The sequence below is a fragment of the Chaetura pelagica genome, unplaced genomic scaffold, assembly GCF_000747805.2.
Source record: "Chaetura pelagica isolate M959 unplaced genomic scaffold, ChaPel_1.0 scaffold104, whole genome shotgun sequence".
Lineage (NCBI taxonomy): Eukaryota > Metazoa > Chordata > Aves > Apodiformes > Apodidae > Chaetura > Chaetura pelagica.
Window position 1 is genome coordinate 9,241,275 of NW_009953786.1, and position 20,461 is coordinate 9,261,735.

Here is a 20,461-nt window from a genome sequence, read left to right on the forward strand (position 1 = left end):
TCTGTCATCTTTTGTATGACATTTTTCAGGCTGTTAGTCTAATGGCTTTGTTTAATAGGAGTGCAGGGAATAAAATTTAAATGGATCCAACTATTTAATTTATCTTGGGAGATCTTGGTAGCAAAGAATTATTTTTATTTCATCCTAAAAGAAACCAACTACCTGTTTGAAAAAACAGAGTGTAATGGTATTTAAAATCTTTCCTTGTAAAGGTCTGGAAGCACAAAAGTGTCATGATGGTAGCACTGAGAATATCCAGTAATTTCAAGGAAGAAGTGTCTAGCTTTTGTTAGAAATAGTTGATAACAATATTCTTCAGCAGTGGGCTGAAGGGTGTACAACTGCAACACAAATACGATTGTCCTGAATGTTAGTTATCCTTTTTAACAGAGATTTGAGAATCAACAAATGGAAACATTGGTAAGCAGACTTGAATGCACTGGAGATCTTTAGATAAATAATTAGAACAATCATTAACTACATCCTGACAAATGAGCCAGGTCTGGAATTGCCACTGTGATCCTCTGTATCCTTGGTACATGTATTAGGAGGCTTCTCTGAAGTATGGGTGATCCATATGTTCACATGGACTTTATCCATGGTCCCTAATGTCAGCAGTCCATGTCATAAGGATTGTGGCTCTGGCATTATCCCTCTTTACACAGTCGTTTGGTGCAGCTGCTTTGACTTTTCCAATATTCAGATACTATCTGATGTGCACAGCTCCAATGTTCTTTTTAGCATGGAGAATTATTTGTCAATCTTGCTTTTGGTAAATTAAATAGATAAATAAAATCAGTAGAAATGGTAATTCTTCTACATCAGCTGAAATTGAACGGATACAGAGTATGTGTGTCCTGCTGCAGTGGAGCTCTGTAGCATCTTATCTTTCTAATTTTACTTCCCAATATGCTTAAAATTTCAATACTGCTAAAAATTAAGATGCTCAGTGTGAATAGTCAGCCGTGTAAATGCAGACATGTGCGTGGGTGGTGGGTGGGTGGATGGACGGATGGACGGAGAGACAGAGAGATGGAGAGACAGACAGACAATGGAAACTAGTTGAACTGGAGGTTGAACCAGCATAGAAAAGCCTCTTCTCTCTCCTGCCATACACCAGCAAAATAGGATGCTCTCCTTACATTACCACAGTGGTTTTATTGGATAAATGTTTTTAAATTTGGGTGCAGCTGAAGGAAGAGGCGAGCGCAGAGACTTGTGTGGGACTTAGGCTGTTACAGTCTGAATTGTACCCTGATGAGAAATAGAGTGTGATGACTAAAAGCTTTCATTAATATTTACAGCCCCAAAGTAATTGTCTGCAGGTTTGTAGCCATAAGAGTGAGAGGCTGTCTTGTACCAGTCTGCTGTGACACTTAAGATGGGATTTACTGCCTCCTGCAGCACATGAATTGAGAAGAGCAGTTTCTGACTGTCTGCTCTCTACAGCTGCCAGTCTTTGGCTCCTCTAGCAGTTGTTGGAGAGAATTAGACAAGATACCTAAGCAGGAAACTATGGGGGAATAATGAGGCTCAGTTGTATAGCTTCTTTTTTCCATCAAAGTCCCCCCCCTAAGTGGCATGCAGAAACAAGCTAGAATTCAGGAGGTATTTCCTTTTCTCTTTCTTTTTTCATTAAAATAAGGCCAGCATTTTGTCTGCATTGTCTGACTCTAGGAAAGTACTCAAGTTACTACTCTGATTTTGGCTTTTGATACATTTCTATAATCAGAGTCAGACACCACTTCCCTTGTGTGCTTGTCCTGTGCATGGAAACCCATGAGCCTCAAAGAAAATAGGGAGATCCTGTAGTTCCAGTGAGCTGACCCTTGTTTTTCTCCTATTCATCTCAAGTTGGCAGAATAGCCAGTTCACCAAGCAGCAAGAGAAGCGTTAGTTCACTAATGCATTTTCTGGCATTGCATAGAGGAAAAGCTCTTCTTGGCAATATTTTTTCTTTCTGGGGTTCTCCTTTGCTTTTCTTTCCCTCAGCCTTCATTGGACATTGGGCTCTGCATGATAAATAGCGAACAAAAAAAGCAGGCCTATATGACAGTGAGTGGTAATTTTAGGAATCAGCTGCTCTGAACTAATAAGCAAGTCCCTGTGTTTAGCAGACAGTTGAAGATGTTGTTCTTTACTTGCTGTGATTGTTTCACATTTTTTTGCATTATTACAACAGGTTTTGCATGCCAGGCTCCATTTCATTATGTTTGTGTGTAGGTACCTGCAAGCATCTGTTCTGTCTCTTCTTTCCTCCTTTGTACAAAATGCTTGGGAGATTTGTCATTCTGAGCACCATCACAGACCTTGTAAAGCATGAGGTACTTAGCCAGATGTTGCGGTTCAGGCAAATTCAAACCAAGTGCTGTGTAAGTAAAGAAAATTTTGAAAAGTAGGTTTGCTTGGCAGTGATTCCAGTTCAGTTTTACTGGTGGATGTACAGGTTTGGTGAGCTGAGCTGCTTGATATTTGACTTGAGAGAAGGGGATCTGTGACATTTGGAGGATGTTGCACAGATACTTTGCCCATGAGATAGGTACTTAAAATTGAGAGCACTGTTCCCCATAGGTCGTATAGACAGAGGCAATTTATACTGTCAAAAATGTTCAGAAAGGCTTGCACTGGAGTTGTGTTTTGGATTCTTTTTTAATCTGCCTGGTAGGATAATCTTGATAACTTTGAGAGGAAGCTTTCAGCATTTAAGGAAGTCAGATTTCATCATCATGTTGCTTTGTTCCAGTGCCAGCAGCGAAGGGGTGAAAAAAGGTTTAACTGTAAGAAGTGTCAGGTTTTGATTGGGCTTTATCCTGCTTCTGTACTGAAATGAAATTTCATGCAGATGCCTATCACAGTTACCTTCACAGTGCTCTGAAATGAACTTCACAGCCAATTTCATGGTCAAGAGGCTCTGTACAGGCACACCCCATGGAGCAGCTGGGGCACCCCGCTCGCATTCACAGCTCACAACATGGCACGGGTTCCTATCTCAAACAGCAGAGAAGAGGTCATTCCTATCACTACACAGGAAAACACTCACTTAAGACCACTTGCTGTAAACCTCCTCTGCCAATTTCTTTTTCTGTAGGTGAATTTTAGCATGCTGGAAAGGTCCCTTTTACAGCTTTGGTCAATACATTCCTCTGGCATCAGTAAGGAGGCACATTTTAGTATGCATCCTGCACGTCTCAACCCCACGTGAGAAGGTCCACACATAATGCAGTTCATCTTCTCTTGCTCCTTCTGCTCATCTCATTAGTTATGAGCAAAGAGAAAGACCGACTTTCTCTACGTTTTAATAGCCTCCAGGACAAATTATATTCCTTATTCCCAAGACAGTCATCCAGTCACTAGATGGCTTTATAAAATAATCCTGTTGTCTTGTGACCTTTGCTGTTCATTATGGTATGGTCAGGGTTTCATTCATTTCTCTCTGCTAACATTATTTTCTTGCATAAATCAACTGGAACTATTTTAGTAGCTTTTTCAATGATCCTGTTTTCTTGGCTCCCTGTGGTATTTTATTTTTTTTTTCCCTTAGCTCTGATCTAAAATCTTTCTCGTTTTCTGAGCTATTTCTGGTTGCTGGACTTGGAATTATTCATGAACTTGAAGATACATGCATAGATCCTTCCTTTGACTGTAATGTTTCTTAGATAGATATAGCAATTTGATTACCTGGTGGGCAGCAGTTTTTAAAATCAGAGGCTTTCCTTTAAATCTACTGAGCAAGAGCAATAGCCTGCAGAGCTCAGCAACCATGAGACACCCAAAAACTTAATGCTGAAAGAAGAGGGTGAAAAAAAGTGAAACCACAGCCATGAAAAACACACACAGAAATACTCTGTGTATTTTAGTCAGCAACCTGCCGTGCTTTATTCATTACTTTTAAGGAGTTGTGAGTATCTTTCTCCCCTCCAAGTACTCATCTCTGAAACCCAAGCCTCTACCATAATGGACTAAATACGTATTTCACCACGGCCAATAGTCTAAACCAACCATCATCTGAATCAATAAAAGAATTCCCATCAGAATGACAATCAGTGAAGACCATATGTAGCTGTACTTAGGTACTCAAAGGAGAAGTATGTAGTCGTTATTTTAAATTCCTGAGTATAAATGCAGATTGTCTCTTTGTAGAGTCCAGGGAAGCATATTTTTTTAACTCATATTTTTACTCCTTATAAATGTGCCTTTCGGTATAATTACTCTTTTCCTCTTGGCCAACTTCCTATATGTTTCTTTAAAGATCAGAAATAGAAGTTTCTTTTTCCCAAGAGAAGCATATAGACTTTACAAGGGGATGGTTTGAACTTTATAGCTCTTAAATGAGCTACTTCGTTCCTTTTCTCCCAGTCATTAAAGTAATTCAAAACTTAATTTTTTTATCTTTGTGATGATAGTGGTGAGATGGTTCCATTGTGTTTAGAAAGCTTAATGTTTGTAATGCCATTTCCTGAATGAGATTACTTTTAATAAGAGAACATGCCCCTCTCAGGTTTCTGAATAGTCTTCCAAAGACTATTTTTAGTTAAACAAAGTAAAAATATTGGATCCTCCTATTCATGAGAACTTCAAAAAATGGAGACGAGAAATTGTTCAATCCATCAAAAGTCCCCTAAGAAACTAGAAGCATTTAAAATATTTTTTTCTAGGCTTTCCCAAAATAAAAAACACTAGTGGTTTGTTTTTAGAAAGGCAGGAAATTTCTTTGATTCCCGGTGAGGGGCAGGTAGCGCTGTGTGCTCTTTGGTGTGAGCAGCTCTGTCCACATGGCAATTAGGGAAATTATCACCTGGTAGCAGAGGTCTAGAAAAATGGGAGCAACAAGCCTATGGACTTCCATGGACCAGATCCTTTTCTTGGATTACTTCTATATTTTGCAGCTGTGTGGAATTTGCAATTCAGGCTTTTGTGAGAAATAAATCCAACCATGCAAATGTAATCACTACTACTCCTTCAAGAACACACTTTTAATTGGTAGAAAGTCCTTCACTGAATGAAATTGCAGGGAAATGTGTTATGATGTATTTCTTCATTGCTTTAAACTTAGACGTTGAATGTACATGAATTCAGTTCTGTTTTTTTTCTTGTTGGATGGGTTGAAGACTCACCCAACAGAAGACAGCTTCTCTGTCATCCATAGCTTTGGCTTTGAGAAAGAACTTGAGCTCTGATGGATGAACCTTAATCTAGACTTCATGACTTTGAGGGTGACTCAAAGGTGGTTCGGATTGCTTGACAACCCAAGAGTCTGCACTGGTACAGTCAGAACCCCTAAGCCATGGTGCTTAGTCCTATCCACATTATTTGGATCCATTACTGGTGTTGCCAGTGGTTGGTGCCCAGTTCTGAGGAGATGGTCACAAACACCACTGCATCTTTTTTTCCTGGTAGCATTTCTTATGTTGCACGTAGTGTTAGAGCCTTGAATTGCAAAGAGTCTTGTGGTTATGAACTCTGCTCAGCTTTCTCCTCTAAATTTTTTTGTTGGTGTGAGATTTAATCTCCTTCTTGAAAGCTCTGAAAAAATACCTTTTAAGGAGCTCAAAAGAGTTGTATTTTTCTAATGCTATGGGCTGGAGGACACAGCTAGTTGTGAGTATGCGGGTCAATTCCATCTTCTCAACTGTTTTCAGTCTCAGAAGTTGAATGGGTTGAATGAGTTCATCCAACTCTCAATGTGTTTGCACTTAGAGACTGCTCTGCTCCAGGTTGCACAGGTCGCTCTAGGCCAGGGCTTTCCCAGAACCTGTTTCTGCCATATTTACTTAGAAAGGCCCAGGTTTGTTCAGTATAGGAGTTTTTAGTATGACAGTATGTTGACAGTATGATGAGGGTGCCTTGGAAGTGATGCCCTATATGGGAAATTCTGCTTGTAGCTGCTCTTTACACCAGAACAGGAGTTTTTCTATGGCAGTTCTTCACAAGCTGAAAAATAGATTCCTTTCACTAGGTGCCTGGCCAGGTCTGGTAACAGGGATCCATCTACCTATCCATCCTCTCCAGCTTTCTGAGGAGAGGATCTAGGAGACAGCACCTTTCCTCTCTCCCCTCATGCCACAGATAGATCCTACCAAAAGGAACAAGGACAGTAAGAAGCAGTATCTTCACTCCCCTTTATTCTAATTTGTACATAGCTGGATAGGATCAGGCTCTCAACTAATCACAGCTGTGACCAGCTGTTTCTTTCAATCTGTGAGTGAAGCAGAAGGAGGTTTGGGTTATTTAATCCAGGGAAAAGCCCAAGCATAGCCTTGGAATAGGATCTGAGTGCTGACAGATGACTGCCCCATCAGAAGCCCTACCTCCACTCATGCTTTCTTTAAGACCCACTAGGTCTTGAATTCTTCTTTATACCAGTGTTAGTAGGGGAAATGGAGAGTGCTTTTCCATCCATCACAGTAGGAAGTGCAGTAGTGTTCCCAATAAAAATGGCAGATGTGGTCTTGAACTTTTTCAGGGGGAAGATAAAAGTGACCCTGTAGTTCTGTCTCCCACATAAATGCTATAGCTGCTCTAACAGAAAAGTCCTTGCATCTCATCTTACTTCCTCTCCTTTATTAAAAGCACAAACCATGCACCTCCTCCCAGTTTGCCATTTAGGAAGGGTAAGATTTCTTCCTTTCAAATTTAAGTTCCTTAGCAGAGTAATTCCTGGTACTTGTGGAATTGTCTTCCTGTAGCCCCAAGAAAAGCAGGATAGCTGGCTTTCTTCTGCTGGCCCTGTTTTGCTTTTGGTTGTGGCTGCTCTGAGTCCCATTTTGGAGCAGCTGAGCCCCCACACAGTGTGTGTCATGCCCAGGACTGACCTGTGGGTTCTGCTTCTGTCTATGGGCACATAAAAAATGAGGAGCTGCAGTTCTGTTTATTGGATTTAGACCTGAATCTATATGTAATAAACATGTAAGAGATGGGAAACACAGGGAGTAGTAAGAGCAATAAGAAAGAGACAGAATAGCTAGCATTAGTGAAATCTGACAATCCTATATTCTATAATTGCAAGGTTTATAGGAAGAGATTATGTAGCTATTAATGGCATACTCTGAGCGCTTTTGTTGAAAGTAAAAATCTTATGTACTATATTAAAACACCAAGAAAACCTGCTGTTTTGTGAGATTTCATGTCAATTAAAGGTATGTTTAGAGTGATACATGTAGTGCAGTATAGTTTGCAGAAGCTAAAAACCAGCTCTCAGATTGCAGTCAGCATGAATAATTAACGTTTTACATCAAAATGCGGGGAAGTTGAAATCAAGGTCCTAAAGGGACTGAGCTTCCAAAGCTATTCTTTGCACTTCTCTTCCAACAAGAGAAATAAATACACTGAGAAAGAGAGCACAGCAGAGAGCAGAGCTGTACCACAGTCTGATACCTGTGCTGAAGTGTAAAGGGTGAGAGATTCAGTTTATGGGTGCAATGTGAAGTGCTACACATCTGGGGAGTGGGCATAACTGGCAGGGGTTTGGAAAACATGAGTGCTGCTTAGCATGCAAAGGAAAGCTACTGACAGCCTTTTCATGGCTCATAAACCCACTACGCCAACCCAGTTGGTGCCATTGCAAATGTATACATCCAGTGGGAGCTGTTGTCAACCAAAGAGGCAATCATCCTCGTTTGGCAAGACTGCATTTCAACTGCTGCGTGCCTTGCCTTGGCTTTCGTTGGAAAACAGAGCTTTGAGAAGTTAGGAAAAGTTTAAATGGGCAATTTGAATAGTAAAGGGAGGGCTGGTGAAAATTAATTCCAGGTGCAAAGAGACATTAAAGGGAAATAACAGAAGAAATGATAATAGAAGAGCAGAAAATGAACCATTTTCCGGAAAGAAAACCAAGGTACTTTTTAAATTGAAAGTATTCCCATTCAGATAAAGAGAAGACATAAGTGCTCAGCCAGTAGTTGTTCAGGTTTCCTGTCATTTCAAAAAGACACATGATGCATCTGCATCTAGTGTTGAACAGAGCTGCTAGAATAAGGTCTGAAGTGATGGATATTCAGGGTGCAGAGGTCAAAAGAAACCTTACAACAGGAGTTTGTTGGAAACTAATCTGTAAAATAAGAGTAGTTAGATGTGGATTGGGAATCAGGAGTGTTAAGTTGGTAATTTTTTTTAAATTAAAAAATAATTGGCACATTTAGTCAACTGCATTTTTAGGGCCAAGATGATTTACAGCCTGTTACTATAGATTTGCACAAATATAACAGAATCATAGAATACAAGGTTGAAAGGGACCTCAATGACCATCTGGTTCAACCTTTCATGGCAAAAGCACAGTCTACACAAGGTGGTCCCAGCACCCTGTTCAGCTGAGTCCTAAAAGTGTCCAGTGTTGGGGAATCCACTACTTCCCTGGGGGGGAGATTATTCCAGTGGCTGACTGTTCTCATTGCAAAAAATTTTCCTCTTGTGTCCAGTTGCGATCTTCCCAGGAGTAACTCTGACCCATTACTTGTCATCTTTTCCATGTGACTCGTTGTAAAAACAGAGTCTCCACCTTCTTTGTAGCTGCCCTTTAAATACTGGAAGATGTTCTGCAGGCTGAACAAATTCAGTTCTCTCAGCTTTGTCTTGTACAGCAGGCTTCCCAGTCCTTTGATCATCTTTGTGGCCCTTCTCTGGACCCTGTCCAGCCTGCTAACATATTTTTTGTATAGTGAGGACCAGAACTGAACAGTATTCCAGGTGTGGCCTGACAAGTGCTGAGTAGAGTGGGACGATGACATCTTTGTCTCTGCTGGTGATGCCCTTGTTGCTGTAACCCAGCACCCTGTTGGCTTTCTTTGCCACAGCAGCACACTGTTCACCCATATTGAGCTTGTCCACCAAGACCTCCAGGTCCCTTTCCACAGAGCTGCTACCTGGCTGGGTAGATCCCAGGCTGTGCTGCACTGCTGGAGTATGTTCTTCCAGATACAAAACCTTACACTTGTCCTTGTAGAACTTCATAAGGTTCTTCTTAGCCTACTCTTCCAGCCTATCCAGGTCTTCTGAAGGGTATCTCTCTCTTCCAAAGTGTCCACTTCTGCACTCAGTTTGGTATCATTAGCAAACTTTATCAGGGTACACTTGATTCCATCATCCAGATCACTTACAAAGATCCTAAACAGAAAGCACAATATAGCCATTGCTGTTTCCTAGGAAGGCTTAAAATCTAACTTTGTGATGGAAACAGCCTGCTAAGATAATCATGTGTCTGATTATGAACAGTGTTAAGAAATGACCTTAGAGAAAACCTAAAAACATCATAGATGGGATGGGTGGGTTTCAGACTTTGGCTATGAAATCACTCAGTAACAAGTAACGTTTTTTTCCTAAAGTGGAAGCTGGACATGTGATGTATCAGCAACATTAATTGATGCTGTGAATCCCAGACAGACATGGGAATGACAAACCTGGTTACTGTTCTCCAGTTAAGTTACTGTGTCCTTGGGAGATTATTCCAGTGGCTGACTGTTCTCATTGCAAAAAATTTTCCTCTTGTGTCCAGTTGCGATCTTCCCAGGAGTAACTCTGACCCATTACTTGTCATCTTTTCCATGTGACTCGTTGTAAAAACAGAGTCTCCACCTTCTTTGTAGCTGCCCTTTAAATACTGGAAGATGTTCTGCAGGCTGAACAAATTCAGTTCTCTCAGCTTTGTCTTGTACAGCAGGCTTCCCAGTCCTTTGATCATCTTTGTGGCCCTTCTCTGGACCCTGTCCAGCCTGCTAACATATTTTTTGTATAGTGAGGACCAGAACTGAACAGTATTCCAGGTGTGGCCTGACAAGTGCTGAGTAGAGTGGGACGATGACATCTTTGTCTCTGCTGGTGATGCCCTTGTTGCTGTAACCCAGCACCCTGTTGGCTTTCTTTGCCACAGCAGCACACTGTTCACCCATATTGAGCTTGTCCACCAAGACCTCCAGGTCCCTTTCCACAGAGCTGCTACCTGGCTGGGTAGATCCCAGGCTGTGCTGCACTGCTGGAGTATGTTCTTCCAGATACAAAACCTTACACTTGTCCTTGTAGAACTTCATAAGGTTCTTCTTAGCCTACTCTTCCAGCCTATCCAGGTCTTCTGAAGGGTATCTCTCTCTTCCAAAGTGTCCACTTCTGCACTCAGTTTGGTATCATTAGCAAACTTTATCAGGATACACTTGATTCCATCATCCACATCACTTACAAAGATCCTAAACAGAAAGCACAATATAGCCATTGCTGTTTCCTAGGAAGGCTTAAAATCTAACTTTGTGATGGAAACAGCCTGCTAAGATAATCATGTGTCTGATTATGAACAGTGTTAAGAAATGACCTTAGAGAAAACCTAAAAACATCATAGATGGGATGGGTGGGTTTCAGACTTTGGCTATGAAATCACTCAGTAACAAGTAACGTTTTTTTCCTAAAGTGGAAGCTGGACATGTGATGTATCAGCAACATTAATTGATGCTGTGAATCCCAGACAGACATGGGAATGACAAACCTGGTTACTGTTCTCCAGTTAAGTTACTGTGTCCTTGGGAGGGCCTTTGATCTGCTCGAGACACTTCTCAAATCTAAAAAATAGGTCACCCCTGTATTATCTCTTACTGGATCTTCTGAAAATTGACACCCTACTGAAAGATGTGGGAAACTCATAAGAACATACAGAATAGGTCTGAGACAAGAATATACGGAAGAGGCCCGGCCTCTTTTTTTCTTGGACTGGCAAATTGACTGTTTTGAAGAACTGCTTTTGAAACTGTTCATCCTCACCTTGGTAATTTTGTCTGTCTGGTGTCCACACAATACCTTGCAGCCCACAAACCTCAAAGTAACAAAAAAAGACCTCAAATCCAGGGTTAGCTTCAAAATCAAATTTTTAAAAGGGAGGGTGGGGATAAGAGAATAAATTAGCTTTCTGGACTTCTACTGTTATTAGTCTTTGTAGTGTATTTCAGTCAAGTTTGTAAAATTTCTTTGCATCACTTGGGTGCAAAATATTTTGATTTGTGATGCTCTTTCTGATTCAAACCACAAGTCTTGCTTAAGCTCTTCAGTCTACATGCACTTCAAATGTCTTAAGCTCTACATTAAAATCTTGAGATCTGTCTCACAGCATACCAATCTGTGAAAGGCTCTCAGGTTTAGTTTCCCTGTTTCTATTCTGGAACAACAGTTCAGACAGAAGAAGGTGGGAGGGGAGTGCATTGCTTTCATGCCTTAAGTGCAGGTCCCAGTGTCTCTGTCTCAACAACGAGCTCTTGTGTCCTGGAAAAAACTCAGAACAAGATCCCAAAAGCACAGAGTATCAGCAGCATCCGTGACCCGTAAACATCACATTTATGGCGCTGGCCTCAGATGTGACCTCAGCACTGTGACTACAGGCACTAATGCGCATGGCAGTTCATTCTCCCTGTGCAGCAGACTGATCGAGCTGGGACTGCTGCGACTGTTTTCCTCTCTGAAGGCTGAAAAAAATAAATGCGGAAGGCCTGGGTTGGTTTCCATTTGTGCAAGTACCACCTTTTTTGGGAACACCAAGGGTGTGAAACCAGCCTACGAAGCCTGCTGTCAGCAGTGGGTGTTGCAGCCCACAGCCAGTCAATAGCCATTAGGAGCCAAAAAAGGCCGAGAAACGTGGCCAACTCAAGCGAAAGATGCAGCAGCAAAGAAGAGCATAGAACTCTGGCATTTACTTCTGGCTTTTACCTCTCGCATCATGGTCTGCTTTTATTCGTGCTTTATTAAAACTGTCATGGCTTTATGCTAACAGGGTTCATTCCTAGCCAGTGATTATTCTGGTTTGAATCAGCAATGCTCTTGAGAATACTTTTTGTGGGGGGGGAAAAAAAAAAAAAGAGGTAATCCTTCTGAGAAATAGGAGTAAGGGGAGAAAAGAGCTGTTACTTGCATAATCTCAGAGCTGTGTGTGTTTGGAGAGGAAGGAGAAGGGCCACGTTTATAGTTCATGGAGAGCACAGCAGGACCCCTGGAACACAGATCTGTGGGAGAGATGTTACTGTAATTCGGGGAAGAGCAGTCAAAATATGGAAATGGTTTTGTTGCTCTGTTTGGCTTTTAATGAAGCCGCCCTTTGGGTAAATCCCTTTTTACTTCAGTGTTAGTTTTGCCTGACTGAAAATCCATACTCTTTTACCCTGAATGGGAAAGGCTTCCCCGGGGGCAGTGAAAGTGCAGCTGGTGTGGGACAGAGGGGATGTGCGTTAGGAAAGGAGAGGATTATTAAGGGATGTCAGTTCTGTGGGGAATGGCCCCAGCAGTACCAGTTAGAATCACCTCTCAGAGGAGTTGCTGCAACTCTTGAGATACAGTAACTAAGGCACCTGGGTAGCAGAAATGGTGGCTTAATGATGGGAAAAGGAGAGAGGGTGAGCAGGAAGTGGAATTTCATTATGTTTCAGCTGTGTGTTTATGCAGCAGGAAGCCTAAGTCAGCAGCAGTAGTAGTCGCCATTCTCAGTTTGCTCAGTGGGCCACTTTGATACAGGTAAGGCAGCAAAGACAACACCAGCCCATTGCTTTTAGCAGCATCTCTAAAAAAAATCACAGCAGTGGAACACAAGTGTCATCTTACGTGCTTTAGAGGCATCTTAAAAATGGAGGAGGGGGAAAAGGCATGGTCCTTTTGGATCTGCATAGAAGGTGGGGTGGTCCATACCCTATGCTGCTTCTCAAAACCCAGCACGTTCCAGTGAAATCAGAAAGTGTAAGGAAATTTTTGCTTCCTCTTCTTTCTACCTTCATGGTTTGTTCAGCATAACCAGGCAATTTCCAGCCTTGATGCAGCATGTCCCAGCCCCTGCACAGGACAGAGCCTTGTAATGGGTTCTCTCTATAAGAAGGCATTCCTCTAGGCAGTCAGGCACAAAGGGCTTGAACAGAATGACATGCTTTAACTAGACTACCTTTTTTTCCTCTGCTTTAAATGGAAAGATGATGCTCTCAGAAATATCTGTCTTTCTCTCCATTACCCCAAAGAGTAATTGGTTTTAACCATTTCCACTGGAGCAGTTGAGCTTTCTGTATCTTGCTGCCTAGCTTTGTTTTTTCTCCAGAAAGTTACAGGCAGTTGTATCTGGCAGTGATATTTTACAGGAAAAAGGATTTTGTTGCCAACGTTGAAAACAAACAAAACAGCAATAGCAAAATAACCAAACTTCTTGCAAAAACCTGAGGGGCTCAAAAAGTATTTCAGTTTAGATTTCTGATAGTGGAACTTCCTTTGTGCTAGAAATGTGTCTCCAGCTGTTCCCATGAAAACCCACCTAAATTTGGCACACTTAAAACCTCAGAAAGATTTCCATTGAGATGTGTAAGAAATTGCCATCCAAAATCTCTGGTGATTCTCTAAGTGTGAAGTAGGTGCACTGAGCCCTTCAGAGCTGTGTTCTTGCAGAGGTTCCTGAGCCTGTGCTCATGGCTGAGGTTAATATTTAATATACCGGTCGTGAAATAGAAACATTGGGCTGCTGTCTTCATAGCAGGAGAGGTGATGATCTATGTTCTGTCTTTATGAATCCAAACTGTGTGTGTGCAAACCACTCAAATCAGTTTTACTGGCAGTGACACACCACAACACAAGCCTGGGAAATTATATCCCCTAAAAAAAATACACGAAAAAACAACCAACCAAGCAAAAAGAAATCCAACAACAACTTAAAAAATAATTAAAAAAAAAAAATTCCACAACAAACAAATTACAAACAAACCACAAAAACAGTTCCTGCATGCTGCCTGAATGGCACAGATGCTTTTTTTATAGAGAGAGTACATGCTTCAGGCCAGGGCTGGGAGAGCTTAATGCAGCCCTGGCAGCTGGGGCACGGAGAGACTGTTGTCCCTGGGCTACTGGTGCCTTTGCCCTGTTGGTGTTTTGCTTTGTGGTCCTGGCTTAACTCTCTCCTCACAGGGAGGTTATTTCTGAAAAATATAAGCATACATTTCCTTCAAATGTGAGGGGAAGACCGTGCAATGGAACTGCACCAAGTCACCACCCCCAGACTCCTCTTGCTCTCATCTGGGAGGAAGAGTAATTTAAATTCTTCGGATTTTTTTAAGTGTTGAGACTATCATGATGTATTGTAACGGTTGCAGAAAGCTGAGTATTTTAATAACAGAAACTCAGTGAAAACCTGTACCCCCCACCCTCAGGGAATTCAGCCCTAGGTGTGGACCCACTTAAAATTCTCTGAGTGCCCATGTTAAAAGATAAGTGTAAGAATTGGAGTGGAATGAGTAGACAGAAAAGTGGGAGTAGAAGGGACCTTCTGAATTTCGAAGACCCTTTCTGTCACTAGGAAATTCCTTATGCAGCCCCTTTTGTAACCCTGGCAGTTTTAATGGACACAGTAATACTAGAGGGTCATCATTTATCAAAGTGCTTGCTCCTGTTTAATATTAGTTCATGGAAATGTTACTTTCCATTGAAAAAATAATAATTAAAAAAAAAAAAAAAATACAAGGCTTGCAATATTTCTTTTAAGCAGTATTACATCTTTTTATTTGGAGCTTTCTCTTCCCTAGTCTGTCATGCTTCCCCAGGAATGGCTGGCGGATGGGCTGCCAGCTGTCCAGAGCAATGCAGAATAATTTGTTAAGTATTATAACTTTGCTGCTGTGATAATCCATATTCCTGTTGAATCTGATTGTTAATACTGATCTTTACAGTAGATTATGGATTCCACTTAAGTCAAAGAGCATAATGTTAAAATAATACAGACTCTGATTTTTTCCCTTCTTTACGATCTCAGTAACCATGGAAAATTGTGACCATCTGTGTGATTCTCTGATAATTTATTAAAGCATTTATTTCACTTCCCTCCCTTTTTGTGTTTTTTTTCCTCCTTCTCTTGCTGAAACGACAGCTGAGGAAGCGGAAAGACTGGCTGCAATGCGTTCAGATTCTCTAGTACCTGGGACTCACACACCTCCAATCAGAAGAAGAAGCAAATTTGCCACTCTTGGAAGACTTTTTAAGCCATGGAAATGGAGGAAGAAGAAGAGTGAAAAATTTAAGCACACTTCAGCAGGTAACAGTTGTGGTCGGGTTGGTTTGTTAATCTGGAACTGCTCAACGAGGCTAAGAGTTTGTAGTGCAGTCCTAATTCGTATATATTTTAAGGTTGTTGAAACTTGTCTTGGAGAGATTTCTCAGATTCTAAGAGATCTTTAAGTTTGTTAGCATCTTCTTCTTTTAAAAAAAACGAAGTGACACATTAGGCGCTCTAGAATTAAAGCAGCAGCTTGCCAAAGCTCTGTATTCAGGTTCTACTACTAGAGCTAGAGAGTAACCCAGAAGAAATATTGCTACATTGATTTGGCAGATTGTGGGTAAAGGGAACATCAGTGTGAAAAGACAAGGCTAGTGGAAGATTTAGCTGTTTTGAAACTCCTGTAAGTGCTAACAGAGCTGTGAGAAAAATACATTACAAGGGAGTTGACATTGTGTTGAGTAACTTGGCGTAACCATAAATTATTTGTTCCATTGGGCAGGAAAGATGTGTCACTTGTTTTCTGAGAAAAACAAATCTCTTTTCCTGCCACACCCCTCCTTCTGCCAGGGCTTTCTAACACTCCTTGTTTAAGACTCTTTATTTAAAAAATAAGTATGGAAAACAACAAAAATGTGTTTCTATATTCTAAATTGGTCTGAGCAAGAGTCCCGGATCCAGGCACTGATGCACATGGTAGAAGTTTGTACCTGGCATGTTTGCTTTCAAGCTTTGTATTTAGATGGTTTCTTTTCTTTGCTCTTCAATGATGACTAAAAATTAGTGCATCTGGTTTTGCAAGTCTTGAGTCTGGATTGTCTGTGAGAAAGCATGAATTTTCTTCTGATTTCTTATTGTTTTCACTAGAACTAGAAAGAAAGCCGTGAGGCTATTTCTCCTTTAAGTGCCAAAAGAGGCTTGATTTACAGCCCAGTTGCTCTCTGACCTGTTTATTGTACAGTGGAAGCTTTCAGGCAAGAGTTGACCATAACTCTGGCACCTCAAAGCCTGTACCCCTGAAAATATCCCACAATTGCTCAAGAGGTCTCATATATCTACGTGCAAATTCTTGCATGAGGTTAAATGCAGAATAGGAGTTTTCAGGTTTCCTACCTGAAGGTGCTCTTTGCTGTGTACTGTTTAAACTGCTCTCCGATTTGTCAGAGTCTAATGAACTGGAATAGTTGGCTGTATTACTCTGGGTGATGACTGCATTTTTTTACTTAATAGCTGAGAAGCTATTGTCACCACAAATGACATGTTTCTGCAAAACAAAAGGCTTCTCTTTCATGTTCTGTATCAGTCATAACCATTGTGCAGTCTAGCAGGATTTCCATGAAAACTGTGTAGCTCTTAAGGGTATGTGGTTGCTGCAGTGATAGCTTGATAGCTACTTTGAAGCTAGTCCCAGCATGCTGAGTCAGTTGGTTCTAACTAGGATAACCACGGCAGTTCAGAACATACCATGGGTTGTAAAAGCCTGCCTAGTATTTATTTGTATGGCTTATCCAGCTCCTGGCTGAGTTGCATACTGCTGTGGTTAGACCAATTAATTTGCTGGCTTGAATATGCCTGCAGAGTCTGCTCGGGGCATTACAAGAAGTGTTGTGTAGATTTGCCCCATTTACCAAAACATTTGGAAAGTACACAGTGATTAAAACCAGAGTAAAAAACATGTATTTCCTTTTCTCAGAGGAGAAGGAAGTTTTATCAGACCTATCAGCAGATCAGCTCTCCTGGTGAGAGGGATGTCAGTCTGAAGAAGTAATTTAAAAGCTGGGTCTCCAGGTTGTAGGGAATGTTTGTCGATTGCAGTACTGGGTTTGATCTCAGCTGAATCCAAAGCCCTTTTTTTTTTTTTTTTAAATTTCTAATAAGCTAACAGTATCCTGCAGCTGCTCTGCAAAATTGGTATTCTTGTCAGTTCCCCTGCTACTAACTGCAGCAAAATTGACAAGGACATCAAATTTCCTGAGCACCCTGCTGGAGGCACTGGGAGAGATTTACTTCTGGACTGTACCAGAGCTGGGAACCCCACAGTTTCCATCATCCCTGACCCTGAGGAACGGGAGTCCACCAGGATCCTACCAGACTTCCCTGACCATCAGCAGCATTAGTTGAACTTAGTATGTGTGATACATCAAATTTTGCAATGGAAAACTACCATTTTTCTGCCATCTTTCCATGACCTCTCATCTAATACCTCTGATCTCAACTGAGAAAATATATTTTCTTTTTATGATAAATCATAAGACAAGTTTATGAGATAGCATAATGAGAGCCAGCATGAAACTTCCTAATACAGGCTTATTTTCTTCTAGTGCACTGATAAATGTGATGCTTGGAAAAAAAATATTTCCCATTAGTGTCCTACAGGCAAGCAACCAAGCCTTCCCGCCTGCATAGAACATCAGTAATTATCAAAAAATAAATTCTAATACAAGATTGTATGAGGCTCTTATTTGCTGCAACAATAGATTCAATTATTTTAAGTGTTGAAAGTGGTAAGGGTCAAAACACATGACCTTATCTGTTGAAACTTCTTTTGAAATGAACAGGGTTTTTTTTCTGGGAGAGGACTGGAAGAAACAGAGATTCTGGCTGATATTTAAGGGTGAAAAGTTTCAATTTTCTTGAGATTTCCAAGTACTAACATTTTGTATCCATATCTTTATCAGACCAAAAGCTCTGATTTATTCAGAGATTAATGCCTTAGTTCAGTGGTCGTTAGGCAAAAAACTCTTGAAGGTGGTAGGAAAAGTTATTTTCTGACACCTGGTAATTGCATGAGTTGAGATCAAAAACCTGCAGTTTGCCTAATGGAGGACCTTAATGTTATGCTTGTTATATATGGTTCCTTTCAGCACATCAATATTCATATTGTGACATTCGAACCTAACAAGTCTTCCATCCTCCATCTTCATTATTGTATTGTCACTGACAAGCAGAAGGTTAAAACAATGCATTTGATATATTTTATACGTTTACAGGTTATGTTGGCTCTGATATCCCTGTAGCAACTACGCAGAAAGGTTCAAGGTCTGACATTGTCTTGGTGCCAACTTAGTCACGAAGGTGAAAGTTGTGGGTTGTGCTGCAGGCATCTTGCAGCTGGGCTGTTCATGAGCCGTCATCATTAGGTATTCTGTAGTGATAGAGCAGGTAGAAAAGGTCACACTGCAGGGTGGCTGGCTTTTTGTTGCAGATGGTAAGCACCAAGTGAGCTTGCATCTGGGCTCCGATTTGAATGAGCTCTTCTGCTGGCAGGTATTAAGGAGGTTGGTTGAGACACACACCTGAGCTTCAGATGAGCTCCGTCTATCGAGAGGCTCCATCTCAAAGCAAATGGGGAGATTTTGGTGTGTGAGGGACACTAGTGTACCACGGCAGGGCCAGAAATGAGTTAGTTCTCACAGTAATCCTCCTCCTTCTGGACAGAAGTGAAGCTCCATCCCCCCAGCACAGAGCTTTTTTCAGTACAGGGATTGCAAATAATTTTGCCACAGAAGGTCCTAATGAAAGTTCTTTGTTGGACACTGAAAGTCCCAACAATACAACATAAATGCTCCTGATGGCAAAGTTACAAGGAGTTAGACAGAAATTAAACCCAGCCACAATGTTGTTCATGCCATAGTCAAAGGTGTGGTGTATTTTTCATAACTCACCTAAGATTTCATCCTGCACAGAAAGTGTGGAAACCTTTATTATGCTGGAGGGCTGAGGGCCCCTCACAGCAATGAGCAGTATGATAAAGCTGACAACTCTAGCTTTGGAAGCACAGCCTAACTTCTAAATGGCAAGATTGTATCAGCTGATGGGACAGTTTCTTATAACTGATTTCTTATAACTGTGATTTCTTATAACTGCCCACTTAGGGCAGAATAAACCAGGAAGAAACAGTGGCCTTTCTTTGCCTGAGCGTGTTTCTTTGCTGGATGCAGCTGGGAAGCCTCCAGCAAGTTGCACAAGATTTTTAAAGCCACACTGGGCTGCCTGGAGATCAGCAAAGCAGGTAGCAAAAGAGAAAGCTGACTGTCTCCTCAGCCATTATTTTTAATATCTCATTCGTGTTCTGCTCACCTTGATGTGAATTTGAAAGCAGTTCCTGGGTGTGCTATTCTGTTATTGCAGTGCCATACACGTGCAGGTCAGTTGTCATTTCCTGGCAATGTTTTGGAGAAGGAAATGCTTCTGAAACAAAGGAGGCTGAGGGAAGATGAATTCTGGGCTTACTTCAAGTATCGTTGAATTTTTTTATTACTGGATTCATCAAGAGCCAACTGCTTGCAAAAAAACCCCAAAACAAATATTTCAGCTGCTTGGAGGAGTATGAATAGGGGAAAATGTCTTGTTTTGACATTTCACTTTTCTGGTGACTTTCATTTTAAAGAACTGATGCATTTGTCTTCCCCCACCTTTGCTCCCTGAGTTGCAGTGCATGGACAGAGGGGAGAAGGAAGCATGCCACTTGTAATTTGGAGGAAACTGGTTGGAATGAGAAAAAGAAAGCAGGAGATGGTGAGAAATTATGAGGTGTGGAGAAAGCTCAGCTTGCCTCAGGAGAGGCAAAGAGTTCAGCCATGTTTGGGTTAGGTACATAGGCACCCTGTACAATGAGCAGAGAATGTCCAGTGTCAGAAGTAAGCTCCACAGCAGCTCTATTGCCAAGTAGGCAGTTGTCTGAGACAATCAGTAATACTAAAAAGAGAAAAGCAAATCTGCTCAGCTCAGCCTTTTCTCCTAGGTATTTTGAAATCTCCCTTCATTTGTGTCCCCGTTCCCCCTCCTAGAAACACTTACAAGTTCTTCCACAGGGCACTGAGGACAGATCAGTTCTCCAGTGCCACAACTCCCATCCCTAAAACCTGTGGGTGAGCCAGCCAGCCATGTTCTGTTCTGTGGCCAAAGAAACACAGTGACTTACCAGCCTCATGTTTGGGGTCCCCTCCTGAGAAGAGGAAAGACCCAATCCTGCTTCATTTAAGGCTTCATTTGCTTAGTGTAATTGTAGAGGTTGGTGTTCAGGAACCCGTCTCAAAGTGTAAGACTGGCAAGTTTGAAGGGATAATGACTGAGGCTGAACAAAGTAGACCAGGATATCAGAAGAGCCAAGAGGCAAAGTCAGTGTGAGCCAGGCATCAGCAGTTGGAAGGTTGGGCTGAGGGGCCAGGGCTGTCAGAGAAAATTCATGGGTTGATCTGCCCAAAGACCTTAAACTCTCTTAATAATTGTCTGTTCAGGGATGAAAATCTCTTGCTAGCAGTTACTCCGTTAAACTGGAATAGCTGAGGTCTGTGTGCTGGATCTAAAGTTTGAAGCCCAGTAGTGTAGACAGTGCCCTAAAAGGGAGCATCTGGGTTTTTTCAGTTTGCTTTGTAGGGAGGGCATACATCCTCTTCCATTCACTTTCACTCTCACTCAAGCCAGTTACAAAAATTAAGAGTGCCAACACAAGATCCATTCATGCAAACTTTAGCTGCCCCACTC

At 41.5% G+C, this 20,461-nt stretch overlaps 1 protein-coding gene across 1 annotated transcript in view; it reads left to right on the forward strand.

Annotated features, from left to right (window-relative positions):
- The window catches only part of PHACTR1 (phosphatase and actin regulator 1), a 301,044-nt gene that overhangs the window by 168,460 nt on the left and 112,123 nt on the right, over positions 1 to 20,461 (forward strand). Inside the window, exon 2 of the mRNA XM_010000934.1 lies at positions 14,849 to 15,013. Coding sequence (XP_009999236.1) covers positions 14,849 to 15,013 — 165 coding nt within the window. The remainder of the gene's footprint in view (positions 1 to 14,848; positions 15,014 to 20,461) is intronic.